The sequence below is a fragment of the Myotis brandtii genome, unplaced genomic scaffold (assembly GCF_000412655.1).
Source record: "Myotis brandtii unplaced genomic scaffold, ASM41265v1 scaffold250, whole genome shotgun sequence".
Lineage (NCBI taxonomy): Eukaryota > Metazoa > Chordata > Mammalia > Chiroptera > Vespertilionidae > Myotis > Myotis brandtii.
Genome location: NW_005359478.1, coordinates 4,327,298 through 4,341,803, shown reverse-complemented (window position 1 = coordinate 4,341,803; position 14,506 = coordinate 4,327,298). Strand labels below are relative to the sequence as shown.

Sequence of the window (14,506 nt, the reverse complement as noted above, 5' to 3'; positions counted from 1 at the left end):
GGACCACGTGAAGCCTCCGTGGCGGCGCAACCCCGGCGGAAGGCGACGTCGCCACCTGCTGGACGGAGGGACTTTTAAAGAGACCATGGATATGCCTCACGGAAGAGCACTCTTCCGTGAGGCATATCCATGGTCTCTTTAAACTAGGAATCATCTTTAATCTTGATATTTGACAATATCTTGATATTTTTTTCAGAAAGGTACATGTTCGGTATTCATAATACCAAAAACTGCCGTTGATAAAGACATAGATAAATGCATTATAAAACATCCATATTATGTAATATTTTTGAAGCCATTAAACTCAGAATAATATTTAATGACCAGAAAAATGCTCCTTACGCCATCATATGCCTGAGCAGTATAGAGGGAGTGGAGATAGAGAGAAGTAGACAGGTTTGGGATATATTTCGGAGCTAGAATATACTTTCTAGTATGAGCTGATCGCTTCTAAATGGGCGGTGGGGAGTGTGAATTGAAGAGTCCATGACAAACGTGTAGATTAATGGCTAGAACAGCTGGGTGGATGACTGACATTTATAGAGACTATGGAGGTGGGAGAGGAAAGGAAAACAATGTGGTTGGTAGAGCAATAAAAATTAAATATTAAAAAAAGGAAGAATTAAAATGTGGACATGTTAAATCTGAGATGTTCATGCAATGTCCAACTGTAGGTTAAGTATGTCAGTGACATGCATGTCTAGAGCTCAGAGGGGAGTTGGTATTGGAGACAGCGATTTCGTGTGTTTAAAAATGGTGGGAAATGATAAATTCTCAGAGTGGGGGGAAAAGAAAAAAGGGCCAGACCCAAGGAACAACAACATTGAGGGGTTAGGTGCAGGTGGAGCGCTTGGCAACGATCATGAAGGAGAAACCAGAAAACTGGAAACCCCAAAGAGGATGATGTCACAAAAGCCACAGAGGAGAGATTTACAAGAAGGTGTGAGCAATCAGCTCTGTTAAATGCTGCTGAGAGGTCAAGTCCGGTGAAGAAGGAGCCACAAGTGCCCATTGTGTTTGGCAATGTGGAGGTAGGTCACTGGTACCTTTTGCAAGAAATTTTGGTGGAGCAGTGAGGTCAGAAAGCCACATGGTAGTGAGCAAAATAGATGTTGAGAAACTGAAGACTCGATAAACAAGTCTTTCCAGATTGGAAGTTGTTCTAAACAAAGTAGTGCCTGCAGGGAATGTGGACTAAAGAGGGGCATTCTAAAGTATTGGAGGGAGTAGGTCATGTTTGTATGATGATGAGAATCATCCAAAAGAAGGAGGTGGGCAGCAATAACGTAGCAGAGAGATGGAACCTAGAGGAGGCAAAGCCATGGGAAGGAGGGAGGGTGAAAACAGAGCTGATTCAGGATTCAGCTTTGAAGGAGAAATAGGTACAACTCTAGGGACCTTTGATGATAGTTGACGGTGGGGACACTGATGGCTTCTCTTTTCTCAGCGAAGTAGGGGACACGGTATTCTGCTGGGAGGGCTGAGTGTGTGTGAGGAGGAGAGGATCCAAAAGTTAGCTCAGTGAGTGAAAAAGTAAACCTAGTGTGAGGAGCCCTGTAGGACTGGCACGCTCTGCAGGGAGCGCCTTGGAAGCCTCTGATTATGGACGTAAACTATGCGGTTCAGTTTATTTATATGATTTCTCCAGCAGCGGTCAGCTCTTCGGTACAGCTATAGAGAAGACAGATAGTAAGCTTCCTCCGTGCTGGGTTTTTCCAGGCAAGCTTAATGTGAAGAGGTGAGGACATCTGCAACTGAGAGACAATAATTTTAAGATTGTGTTTGAACATGTGGTGTATGTGTAGGAAATGGTAACTGTGTCTATTTTATGAATTATCTATGGTATATATATTTTTTTCTATTACCATTTATCCGCTCTTCCACCTTCTCTGCCCCCACCACACTGTTGTCCATGTTCTGTGGTATATTTTAAATCCAAAGACTTCCTGCCACTTCTTTTGGTTGGAACTGTCTTCCCCATCAATATGGTGGTAGAATTGTCACTGTAGCCATGTTAGAATAAATAAAATAATAAACAGAGGTAAATCACAGGCACTCCTCCCCCCACCCCCATATCAACGGTCTTTTGAAATGGAAAAGCTTGGCTGCTATAGGGTCATGGCCAGGGGAGTGCCTGCTGACTGTCGCCAATGAGCACAGGGAAGCATTACTTTGGTGAATTTCCCGCAACCCTCCAGGATCCAGTCCAGGTTGTCTTAGTCTCAGAAATGTCTTCCTTTAGCAATGCCGAGCAGCTCCAGCATTCAGATGAGCTTACATTAATCAAGGTCATGAAACAATACATGTTAATACAACCAGAATATTCATGGATTAATTTCCAAGAGCTTATCATTTATATACCTGAATACTAAAGACTGAAAAGCCAGTGCATTTTCTATATAGACTTCCAGGAAACCAAAGGCATTAATCAGAAGCTTGCTTGATGAGCACGGATTTGGAAGGAGTGGAGATCTGTGGTATAGCTTGTTCCTGATTCATCTATCTCTATGACAGGATGCGTTTGTCCCAAAGATAGAAATACTCAACATTCCACATTGATCTCCAATGCAATAGGGACATCGTGTTGTGCTGTTGATTTGGGCTCCCTCTCTCCTTGATAGCACTGGTCCATGGTGCCCCTGTGTGCTCCTTTCTCTGTTTCCATGGCTACCCAAACCTCTTACTAATATTCTTTCAATAAAAATCAACTTACAGTCAAGCCAGGCCAGTTTGTGTGTGAAAGATGACTTTGCTTGCTTGTGCTCTTATCCATTGCATGTGATCTTAAAGTTTAGCGCTCAGAGAGCAGTCTTATTTCCCTTATTTCCAATATCTTGAGGAAAATCTATAGGTATCGGTACAATTTCCAAAGCCAAATAATATTCTTCTTTTAAAATTTACTTTGTTTTGGCTTATTTACTCCTAATACTTCTTCAGTGTAAATACATTTGTCATAACAAAATATTTTCATGACATATTGAATGAAAACTTGTCATGTAATTTCCAGTTCTGCTTTTTAAACAATAATTTTAGGGTAACATTATCAAATTGCCAATTGGGGATATAAAATCAGGCAAACTAGTTTCTTATTGAAAACCAGTGGATTCTCCAAATAGCATGACCTATTTCCTTTGTCATTGCCCAGCTTTATTAAGCTAATGGTTTTATTGAATTTCTACCCTTCTCATTGGGATTGATTCTATAAACCTGTAGGCACTGAAGACTTATGGGATATAGGTTTCCCCAGTAGCCGAAATTAGAGTGTTTCTATGAAACTTTTCATAAGCCCAAATGGTGCAAAGCAAGAAAGCAATTACCATTAATTTACATGGAAAAATCTTTGAGTGTTCCCCCAAAATATCCTGCTAAATCAAATATGCTTAATTATGTCCAGTTTTACATTCAGCTAACTCCCTTACCAGCTCTCTTGCACTTTCCTGATACCTTAGGACTCACCTTCCTAACGGATGCACAGAATCAACCGAGATAAAGCACAGGTGCTCACAGACATGGTCAGAGCCCTGGCGGCTTTGAACTGAGAGGCTGAGTGTGGTTCCTGAAAAGGAGCTCGGCAGGGCCACTCTCACTGCTCAGGTGTGCACTGCCCCTGTACGCCTCACGGTCAAACGTTTGGCAGAACACTATTTTCACTTTGCCCTTTTACATAAAAGCGAAAATCCTCTGCAGATTTCTTAGGGTCAGCAAAAAGAGGTACTAATGGAGGTCGTTCATGAAAGCAAAGTGGTGCAATGTGAATTTTAAAAAAGCAGGGGAGACCTGTATTAGGTGAAAAATAAAAGAAACGATGAAGGCATCATGTGTTACAATGTTTCTTAAACATTTAGGTGCACATGACAATTTTGGTTTCTTTTCACCAGTGGTCCAGCAAATCATACTTAATAAAATTGAAACATTATAAGCCTGATGTAATGAATGCTGTAATACCCAAATACTGTATGGAAAGGTAATCTTATTTATGAATGTCAACAGATATTATAACTTTGCTAATAAAGATAAGAAAAATATTGCCAGTGCTTTGAAAAATTACCTTGGCCAACTTTAGAAGGTTATATATTAAATGAACTATATATTATATGTGTTATATATAAAATATTACATTACTGGTATAAAGTAGGATAACTATTTCTGTAATTTATCACTCTATTATTAGTTAGCTCAATAAACCTTTTTTTTATAATGAAGTAAAAGGTACATTTTGGCGAAATGTTATTTATTTTTCACAAGTCATATGTTAATACGACCCCAAATTTCACCAGAATTTTCTTAGCTGTGAGGAGAAACCAAGTTCTTGGAATAATGGCTCCAAGTCAAGAGGGTGTGGCGTTGTTAATGAGCAAAATTTGGGAGCCCTGGGAAGAAGGCAGGGGAAGAGGGAGGAGATGGGAGAAAACAGACTTGCAGACTCAGCTCTGCCTGAGGCTGGAAGTTCACCTGAGACAGGAAGTGAGTAATGAAAAAGGTCAAGAGACCAAAGGGTAAGGGGGTGGGTCTAGGGAATGCAGAGCAGAAAAGGTGACAAAGGAAATTAGCCAAGTGGTAACTGAAGATACAAAATAGGTGATTTCTTAACTTTCCGGGTCAGAAAATAGAAACTGGAGATATTGCTAATAGATATAAATACTACCCAATAATTATCTCTAAAATTGTAACTTTGGCTGCTGTCTGTAGCATTAAAGTTTAAGACACTTTATTTTTTTGCTGCACAACCAACTGTATATGACATGTGTAAATGAAACCACCCAGTTTCAAATTTTTTATTGCTCCATAGTAATTAATAGAGGTAAGGCTGATAGTCCATTTTTTTTTTTTTTATGGCAGTGGGACAGGGTATTTTGAATAACTCTGACGGAAAAGAGAATTTCATATATTACAGAGAATCAGTAGTCTATGCCTGGTTCAGATTTTGTTTCTGTAGAGGAGTCTCCATTCTTATTTCTGCTGGGGTTAATTAAAAGTCACTTCAGATATATTTCTTTGAGTCTCAGTGATATAATTACTTCGAATGGGAATTAGTAGTATAATACTCTAAGGATGGGACCATTGGTAACTTCGTAGGGCACAGTCTTGATCAGAAGAAGAGAGAAGAGGAATAGTGACTGAAAGAGAATTGAGGAAACCTTCTCAAAGTACTTAACAGCCTGGGTAAATTGCAGTGAAATGAAACTCTCATTTCAATGCCCAGTATTACCTTTAGGAAACTTGTAATTGCCAAGTCTTAATCATAAAAGGTTAATAAAATAGTGCCACCACGCCCAGCCAGCATGGCTCAGTGGTTGAGTGTCAACTATATGACCCAGGAGGTCACGGTTCGATTCCTGGTCAGGCATATGCCGGGTTGTGGGCTCGATCCCCAGTGTAGGGTGTGTAGGAGGCAGCCAGTCAATGATTCTCTCTCATCATTGATGTTTCTGTCTCTCTCTCCCTCTCCCTTCCTCTCTGAAATCAATAAAAAAATATTTAAAAAAAAATAGTGCCACCTGTTAGGCTCCATGTGACCAGGCCACCTGCTCAACCTTGAGAAGATGCTGGTAGGGCAATGAGTCATCCCAGTTTGCACGAGACTGTCATGACTTTCATTCCCAGGAACTTTCTTAGTCCAGGGCAAAATGGGATAGTTGGTCACCCTGTGCTGGCCACAATGAAGTGGAGTCATGGGTCTTAGTTTCAAGCTTCTTCCACTTTAAAATTTCCTTTTGATCTCTGCTATCTGCCTGTCAGGATGCCCTTGATGAGACCACTAATAGGAAGCGTTCTTTGTCTGATTCTAGAGAAGGTCCTCTTAATCTTGGGGAGCTAGAAAACTGAGAATCTGGGCCCGAGGAACCCCTGGCAGCAGTTGGTGTGGTTCCCACCTGGCTGCTATTGCTGCATTAACTCCTTCCCCCACCCTTTATAGCTTCGAGTTAGCAAATGCCCACTGGGGCCAGCACTGCGCTAGGTCCTCTGCACATGTCATTTTGCATGGCAAACTGCAATACAGATACTAAAACTGAGGCTCAAAGAGGACAAGTGGGTTGCTTTGAACTCACAATGCATTTTGGTGATTGAGCTGGTGTTTGAGTGGAGGTCTGATTTCAAACCCAGCTGATGCCCTCATCTCACTGCTGCATCTGTGAGTATCTGTGCAGGCAGAGAGAGGGAGAGAGAAAATGCTAATTTCATTTCCAGGCTGACTGTACCTACAGAAAATCTCCATTTGGCTCTGCTTTCAAGAATGCCCAGCTGTGAGTGCATTACTTACCTCCACTCAGCTTGTCGGGGACAGTAACCGGGACCCGTGTCTACTCCTGTTTCCTGTGCTTGCAAACCCGCAGCCATGCGTGAGTGCATCTCCATCCATGTTGGCCAGGCTGGTGTCCAGATCGGCAATGCCTGCTGGGAGCTGTACTGCCTGGAACACGGCATCCAGCCCGATGGCCAGATGCCAAGTGACCAGACCATTGGCGGGGGAGATGACTCCTTCAACACCTTCTTCAGTGAGACAGGCGCTGGCAAGTATGTGCCCAGGGCAGTGTTTGTAGACCTGGAACCCACAGTCATTGATGAAGTTCGAAATGGCACCTACCACCAGCTCTTCCACCCTGAGCAGCTGATCACCGGCAAGGAAGATGCTGCCAATAACTATGCCCGTGGATACTACACCATTGGCAAGGAGATCATTGACCTGGTCCTGGACCGAATTCAAAAACTGGCTGACCAGTGCACAGGCCTTCAGGGCTTCTTGGTTTTCCACAGCTTTGGTGGGGGAACTGGTTCTGGGTTCACCTCCCTGCTGATGGAACGTCTCTCCGTCGATTATGGCAAGAAGTCCAAGCTGGAGTTCTCCATTTACCCAGCCCCCCAGGTCTCCACAGCTGTAGTTGAGCCCTACAACTCCATCCTCACCACCCACACCACCCTGGAGCACTCTGATTGTGCCTTCATGGTTGACAATGAGGCCATCTATGACATTTGTCGTAGAAACCTTGATATTGAGCGCCCAACCTACACTAACCTTAACCGCCTTATTAGCCAGGTTGTGTCCTCCGTCACTGCATCCCTCAGGTTTGATGGAGCCCTGAATGTTGATCTGACTGAATTCCAGACCAACCTGGTGCCCTATCCCCGCATCCACTTCCCTCTGGCCACATATGCCCCTGTCATCTCTGCTGAGAAAGCCTACCATGAGCAGCTTTCTGTAGCAGAAATCACCAATGCGTGCTTTGAGCCAGCCAACCAGATGGTGAAATGTGACCCTCGCCATGGTAAATACATGGCTTGCTGCCTGTTGTACCGTGGTGACGTGGTCCCCAAAGATGTCAATGCTGCCATTGCCACCATCAAGACCAAGCGCAGCATCCAGTTTGTGGACTGGTGCCCCACTGGCTTCAAAGTTGGCATTAACTACCAGCCTCCCACTGTGGTCCCTGGTGGAGACCTGGCCAAAGTACAGCGAGCTGTGTGCATGCTGAGCAACACCACAGCTATTGCTGAGGCCTGGGCTCGCCTGGACCACAAGTTTGACCTGATGTATGCCAAGCGTGCCTTTGTCCACTGGTACGTGGGTGAGGGCATGGAGGAAGGAGAGTTTTCTGAGGCCCGTGAGGACATGGCTGCCCTTGAGAAGGATTATGAGGAAGTTGGTATGGATTCTGTTGAAGGAGAGGGTGAGGAATACTAATTCCTTTCAGCCCTGCAACATGTCATACTCAGAACTTCAGGTTCAACAACTGACAGGCATTAAAGCTTTCTGGTTAGATATTCTTTGCTTTTACTTGTGATCATGTCTGCCTTTTTTTTCATGTATACCGTACGATTTCCCCTTCATGTTTAAAAGTAAAGGCATGGAGAAAGAAAGAAAGAAAAAAAAAGAATGCCCATCTGTGCTCAGCATTTCCCCCGTGCACCTGCTGATCCTCATATTTTGGACAAAGTGGTAACCCAATCTGTGTCAGAATAACTGTTCATTCTTGGTTTTAACATCATAATTTAAAAGCTTGTAAAGGCTTCTAAGAGTTACCAGCTGGTCTAAATCTTACCTTGTGTACATGTCTTAGATTTGCACCAAAGGAATACTGTGAGTACCTCGAGGGAGAACCTTGAAGACATAAGCAAACTGTAGTCATGGGAACATCTTGGAAGCAGTTTGTTAGTGAACTGCTGTCCCAGCGACATAAGGCAATGCTATAGCGACTCCGGTAGAAGCAGTTTGGGGATTTGATGGCCACCAGAGAGATTCTCAGGGGGCTTTCTAGAGGGAACAAAAAACATTTGGCTAGCTGCTGGCACATTTGTATTCATTCAACAAATATTTATTGAGCTCCCATTATTATACTCTAGGTGCAGTAGAGAAAGCAGAAGAAAAGATAAAAGATTTTTAAAAAGTCCCTGAAGCCCTGGCCGGTTTGGCTCGGTGGATAGAGTGTCGGCTTGTGGACTCAAGGGTCCCAGGTTCGATTCCAGTCAAGGGTATGTACCTTGGTTGCGGGCACATCCCCAGTAGGGAGCCTGCAGGAGGCAGCTGATCGATGTTTCTCTCTCATCGATGTTTCTGACTCTCTCTCCCTCTCCTTTCCTCTCTGTAAAAATTCAATAAAATATATTTTAAAAAAAGTCCCTGAAGTTACTGAGCTTTCATTCTGGTGTGGGAGACAGATAATAAAACAAGTACAAAGGTATTTTCAAACAGCAGAGTACAAAGCACCAAGTACTTCTAATTAAATCTTTAATTGTGATCGATTAAATTTATTGCAAGAACCCTTTAGGTTGATCGGTCCAATGGTTTATTTCACAATAAATGTGAAGATTTCTTTGTGAAAAAAACTAACAGTATTAGCAATATGATTAAGTGCAAAACTGGCTAGTACCGATTCTAAGAGCCATGACATTTCAGATAAAACCAATGTTTTCCATAGTTGACAGTTTAGAAGCATCCTCAGACAGGTTTCAAATGTCACTCACAATTTCTTAAATCGGCTTACCACTTGTTCACTTTCTTTGGTGTCTCATGCCTTAGAAGGGAGTGGGAGGTGAGAGGAGGAGGGTGATGTTATTATGTGCTGTTCCCTGTGAGCTGCTTGTATATAAAAATGGCATGCTAAAATCGTTAGCATGGTGCTTGTTGTGTCTAACTGGGATGGCAGTGGTATTTTGTTTTATTTTGGAAAACATAGAAAGGAAGATCCCCAGATATTAGTGCCTTGATTGTCCAAACCATGTAGTGGAAACCATGATACTGCTCTGAGAGATGAAAAAACCCCTACAGGAGTGAAACATTTGTCACTCTGGCTCAATTAGAGCAGGGTAAGGACCTGAATGTAACTCACTTTCTTTTGATAATTTTGTACAGATAACTTTTGTGAAATATGTAAATTGAAAGAATGACTGATTACAGAAAAAGGAATGCTGCCTAAAATGTTAGAAAGGGACTCAATTCTTCAGAGTTAAGGAGATTAACCTGGTGTTTAAGAGTACTTGGTGGGCCCTGACCGGTTTGGCTCACTGGATAGAGCGTCGGCCTGGGGACTGAAGGGTCCCAGGTTCGATGCCGGTCAAGGGCATGTACCTTGGTTGCGGGCACATTCCCGGTGGGGGGTGTGCAGGAGGCAGCTGATCGATGCTTCTCTCTCATCGATGTTTCTAACTCTCTGTCCCTCTCCCTTCTTCTCTGTAAAAAATCAATAAAATATATTAAAAAAAATAAAAGAGTACTTGGTGGGAGTAAAATCATTCTTTTAGGTGAGATGTCACCAGCATTGAGTAGAAACTGTTGATATACAGATGATTTTCTTTCTCTAGATCAGGGGTGGGGAATGTCTGGCCTGAAGATCTTATAAGGCCCGCCAAATAATTTGGTCTGGCCCTGCCAAGGAATAAGGGGTGAGTTAATTAAATATTTGACCATATACAGCAGGCTGATTTTTAAGTTGATAATTTTGTATGGCCCTCAAATGATGTTATAAATATCCAAATGGCCCTTGGCAGAAAAAAGGTTCACCATCCCTGCTCTAGGTGGTAGTCCTCTGTTAATCAAATCTGCATCATACATTTTTGATATTTTAATTGTTTTTGTATGTGTGCCATCTGCAAAAGCTTCTCCCTTTCTAATCATCTTGGGAGGCAAATAATTTTGCCAGTCAAATGATAATTTATTTGAAAAGGCATGAAGAAACATTTAGAAAATAGAAAGCTAGATACCAATTTTACACAATTAGCAAATTGATTTTTATGGTGTTCAAATTGACGTCAGACAAAAAGAATTTCCTTTTCCTTATGAAAGAATTTATAAAGCAGAGAAAACATACCATTCAGTCAAGTATGGTCTGGTGAGTGTATCATTATCTTTTATATAATAAACTCCCAAAGGCATATGGGAAATAACTTCACACAAATTTTCTATTCCTACTGGGCTGAAGCAATTAGCCTGGAAATTTTGTTGTTGTTTGTTTTTTTAAGGCTTGGCTTTCAAACAGTTGCCACTTCACAGACTGGTTTATAGGTTGTTTTTTTCTTTTAAATATTTCTATTGATTTCAGAGAGGAAGGGAGAGAGAGAGAGAGAGAGGGAGAGAGAGAGAGACATCAACGATGAGAGAGAATCATTGATCGGCTGCCTCCTGCATGAGATCAAGCCCATAACCCAGGCATGTGCCCTGAGCAGGAATTGAACCATGACCTCCTGGTTCATAGGTCAACACTCAGCCACTGAGCCACGCTGGCCAGGCCCAAGGATACTTTTAAAAAATTGATTTTAGAGAGAGAGGAAGGGAGAAGGAAAGAGAGAGAGAGAAACATTGATATGAGAGAGAAACATTGATAAGTTGCCTTCCACACATGCCCCCACCAGGGATTGAACCCACAACCTGGCTATGTGCCCTGACCAGGAATTGAACCCTCTACCTTTTGGTGCACAGGACGATGCACTAACCAACAGAACCACACCTGCCAGGGCTATGTTATTTTTGGAAGAATCTACAGATTTCTACTGGTGAGCTATTCCACATCAACATGCTATTCTATCTTTTCTGGGCTGCTTTTATGTTTTTAGGATTTGTAAGACTATTTTTCGGACTCTCAAGTATGAAAACCATTAAAGATGTATTTAAAGATACATTTACAAGAGTATAGTGAAGATTTGGAAACCATCCACATGTCCAATAACAGAGGAATAATTAAATAAATTGAAAATAGTTTGGTGTATGCATTAATAGAAAGTTGTATCAATAAAATTATACTTTTAAAGAATCTTCAATGACATAAGAAAATCTTATTGTCACATTACAGAATTAACAAGAGATTACAGGGATTTAAGCTGTCTTTATTATATATATTTTGGGTATGTTCCAAATTTTCTAAAATGAACATGTTTTATTTTTATAACTGTTTTTTTTTTTTCCTTTTAAGAATTTGTTGGAAGCAAGTAAATTAAGCATTTGCCATCTGACTGTACAGGAACATCGGGAAACCAGTTTCTGACTCAGTGGATGAGCTCATCAAACAAGAAACAGTAATTCAGATGTAAATTTCCTAGCTAAACGCTGCCTGCACCATCTGCTGGGACTCCTCACAGTTTTTCAGGCCGCCTGACTCACTAAGCATGAGTAAATGTAATTTCACATGTTCGCTTTTTCATGTCACAAATATTTAATGTTTAATCTGCCTCTATACAGAGCACTCTATTAGAGCCGTTAGAGATAAAGGGATGAGTCAAATAGTCTTGGCCCTGAGAGGACTTAGCATGGCACGGCAAGGATTTGCCTGACTTTCAGGCCCACACTCTGTGCCAAATCTCAGTTCTCCTGTGCTCCAGTCACCCGAGACAATTTTTTAAAAAATATGTTTTTATTGATTTCAGAGAGGAAGGGAGAGGGAGAGCGATAGAAACATCAATGATGAGAGAGAATCATTGATTGGCTGCCTCCTGCCTGCCCCCCACTGGGGATCAAGTCTGAAACCCAGGCATGTGCCCTTGACTGGAATTGAACCCAGGACCCTTCAATCCACAGGCTGATGCTCTATCCACTGAGTCAAAACAGCCAGGGCACCCGAGACTATTTTCACTTTTACCATAGCTAATAGAATAATGTGAGGTTTGTGCTCCTTTTCCTGTATGGGAGAGTGGAGAAAGGAGGTTACAGTTTTAGCTTCTAGAATTAAGGTTTTATGACTAATAACAGCCAACATTTATTGAGCAGCTGCTATGTGCCAGACATCACATTTCATTATTGCAACAACTCTCAAGCAGGTACTCTTATCATCCTTTTGCACACGAGATACTGGGCTTCAGAAAGATTTATTGACACCTTGAAAGTGTCCAGACTCCAACCCTGACCGTGGGTCTCAGAAGACCATGCTCCCAACCACCAAGCGATATTGCATCCCCAGTGCTGGCACCGGAAGGGATCACTTCTGTACCCTCCTGTCCGCCGGGCAGCTGTGAGTCATGAATGAGCTCTGACTCAGGAGCCAGGTTTTCACTGGCTTCTTGAGGTGGGAAAGGGGAGGGGCTGGGACTGGCTGAAACGAGGTTCTGGCTTTGTCCTGAGGGCATCAATTTCTCAGGGGATGAGATATGGGCAAGGAGGAGAAAATGTGAGGGTTTTGTGAGGAAATAATGAGCAAATCCCAGGTTGTAACTTGTGAGAAGGGGTTGGTCCTCCCTGCAAGTCCCATCTATCTCTAGGGACTCCTTGTCTTCATCCTGTTTGACTCCCTCCCCCAACAGGCTCATTGCAAAATGTTGATAGAGAGCATTGTGTGAAATGGGAAGGCGTGGAAGGGTTTTAAGCAGCAGACTTTAAATGTTTCCATTTAAACTCAATCCCTCTGGCAGGCTGGGAGGAAGGCGGCTCAAGATTTCTGATAACCAACTCCTTTTCCATCCTCTGTGATTCAGGGGTGAGGTGAGAGAGAAAGCTTTTAATACTTCCTCCTGTCTACTGACCCGTTTGTCCAAGATCCAAGATTTCCCAGAATGCTTCTATCCCTGCTCACTTCAGCAACTTATCTGACTCATTCTGGAATCCCAGCCAACTTTTCCTTTATTGTGCCCCATGAAGGCCCCTTAGGACCTTGACAGAGGGATCGGTACAAAGGTAAGCCATGCATTTGTAGTGATGTGTCACGGGGAATATCCTGTATCCGTTCTAATAATGCATGGGAGCATTTTGGTGCATAGCTCGTCAATGGAGACAAGGGTGGGTGGTTTACCCATTGGCTAACCATGGGAGACATTTTTTTTTCTTTCCTTTGGAAGATGTTTCTCTATCTTATTGGTGACTCCTCAGCATAAACACAGCAATAACGAGAAAAGTTAACGAACACGTGTACTCCTTTCCTCAGGCCCTTCTCCATTTCAAGCACTTGAGTCATATAATTTTCATTGTCTTCTTCTGAAGTAGGTGTTATTATTGCTCCATTTACAGAGAAAGAAATGGAGGCCCAGAGAGGTTAAATAACTTGCCCAAGGACCACTTGATCATTCTGTCATGTGAAGAATATGTCAATGTCAGGTAAATTTAAGAATAAATAAATAAATAAAAATATATATGTAGTGGTAAGTTGATTTGACATACGAGTAATTTGAGTTACGAGCTCTGTCACAGAACGAATTAAACTCGTAAGTCAAGGCCCCACTGTATATATGTAGTGGTAAGAATAGTTAACATGTGATCTCCCTCCTAACAGATTTTTACTGCACAGTACGTATTGTTATCTATGTTGAATTTATTCATTTTGCATAACTAACATTTTATACTCATTGCCTAGCAACTTCCCAGTTCCCCTGCCCTCTTCAGCCCCTGGCAATCACAATTTTATTTTTTGCTTCCAGGAGTATGATAGTTTAGCTTCCTCATATAGTGGATTCATGCAACCCACGTTGTTGCATATTGCAGGATTTCCTTCCTTTTTTAAGGCTGAATAATATTCCATTGTATGTATGTGTCACATTTTAATAATCCACTCATTTGTTGATGGACATTTAAATTGTTTCCAGGGTTGGTTACTATAAATGGTGCTGCAGTAGACCTATCAGTGCTACTATCTCTGTAAGATCCTGATTTGACCAACAGACATGAAAAGATGCTCAACATCAGAATCATCATATAATCCTCAGCATAAACACAGCAATAACGAGAAAAGTTAACAAACACGTGTACTCCTTTCCTCATGCCCTTCACCATTTCAAGCACTTGAGTCATATAATTCTCATTGTCTTCTTCTGAAGTAGGTGCTATTATTGCTCCATTTTACAGAGAAAGAAATGGAGGTCCAGAGAGGTTAAAGAACTTGCCCAAGGACCACTTGATCATTATGTCATGTGAAGAATATGTCAATGTCAGGTAAATTTAAAAATAAATAAATAAATAAATAAAAATACAGTGGGGCCTTGACTTACGAGTGTCCCGACTAATGAGTTTTTCGAGATACGAGCTATCTCTCGGCCGATTTTTTGCTTTGAGTTGCGAGCTAAAATTCGGGTTACGAGCCAGCTTCAGATACCCCAC

At 42.0% G+C, this 14,506-nt stretch overlaps 1 protein-coding gene across 1 annotated transcript; it reads left to right on the top strand.

Moving 5' to 3' along the window:
* The first annotated feature begins 6,246 nt into the window (after positions 1-6,246).
* Positions 6,247-7,774, top strand: LOC102257200 (tubulin alpha-1B chain). Its single transcript, XM_005867646.2, has one exon. The coding sequence runs from the start codon at positions 6,338-6,340 to the stop codon at positions 7,679-7,681; it is 1,344 nt and encodes a 447-aa protein (XP_005867708.1). The 5' UTR covers positions 6,247-6,337; the 3' UTR covers positions 7,682-7,774.
* The last annotated feature ends 6,732 nt before the right edge of the window (positions 7,775-14,506 follow it).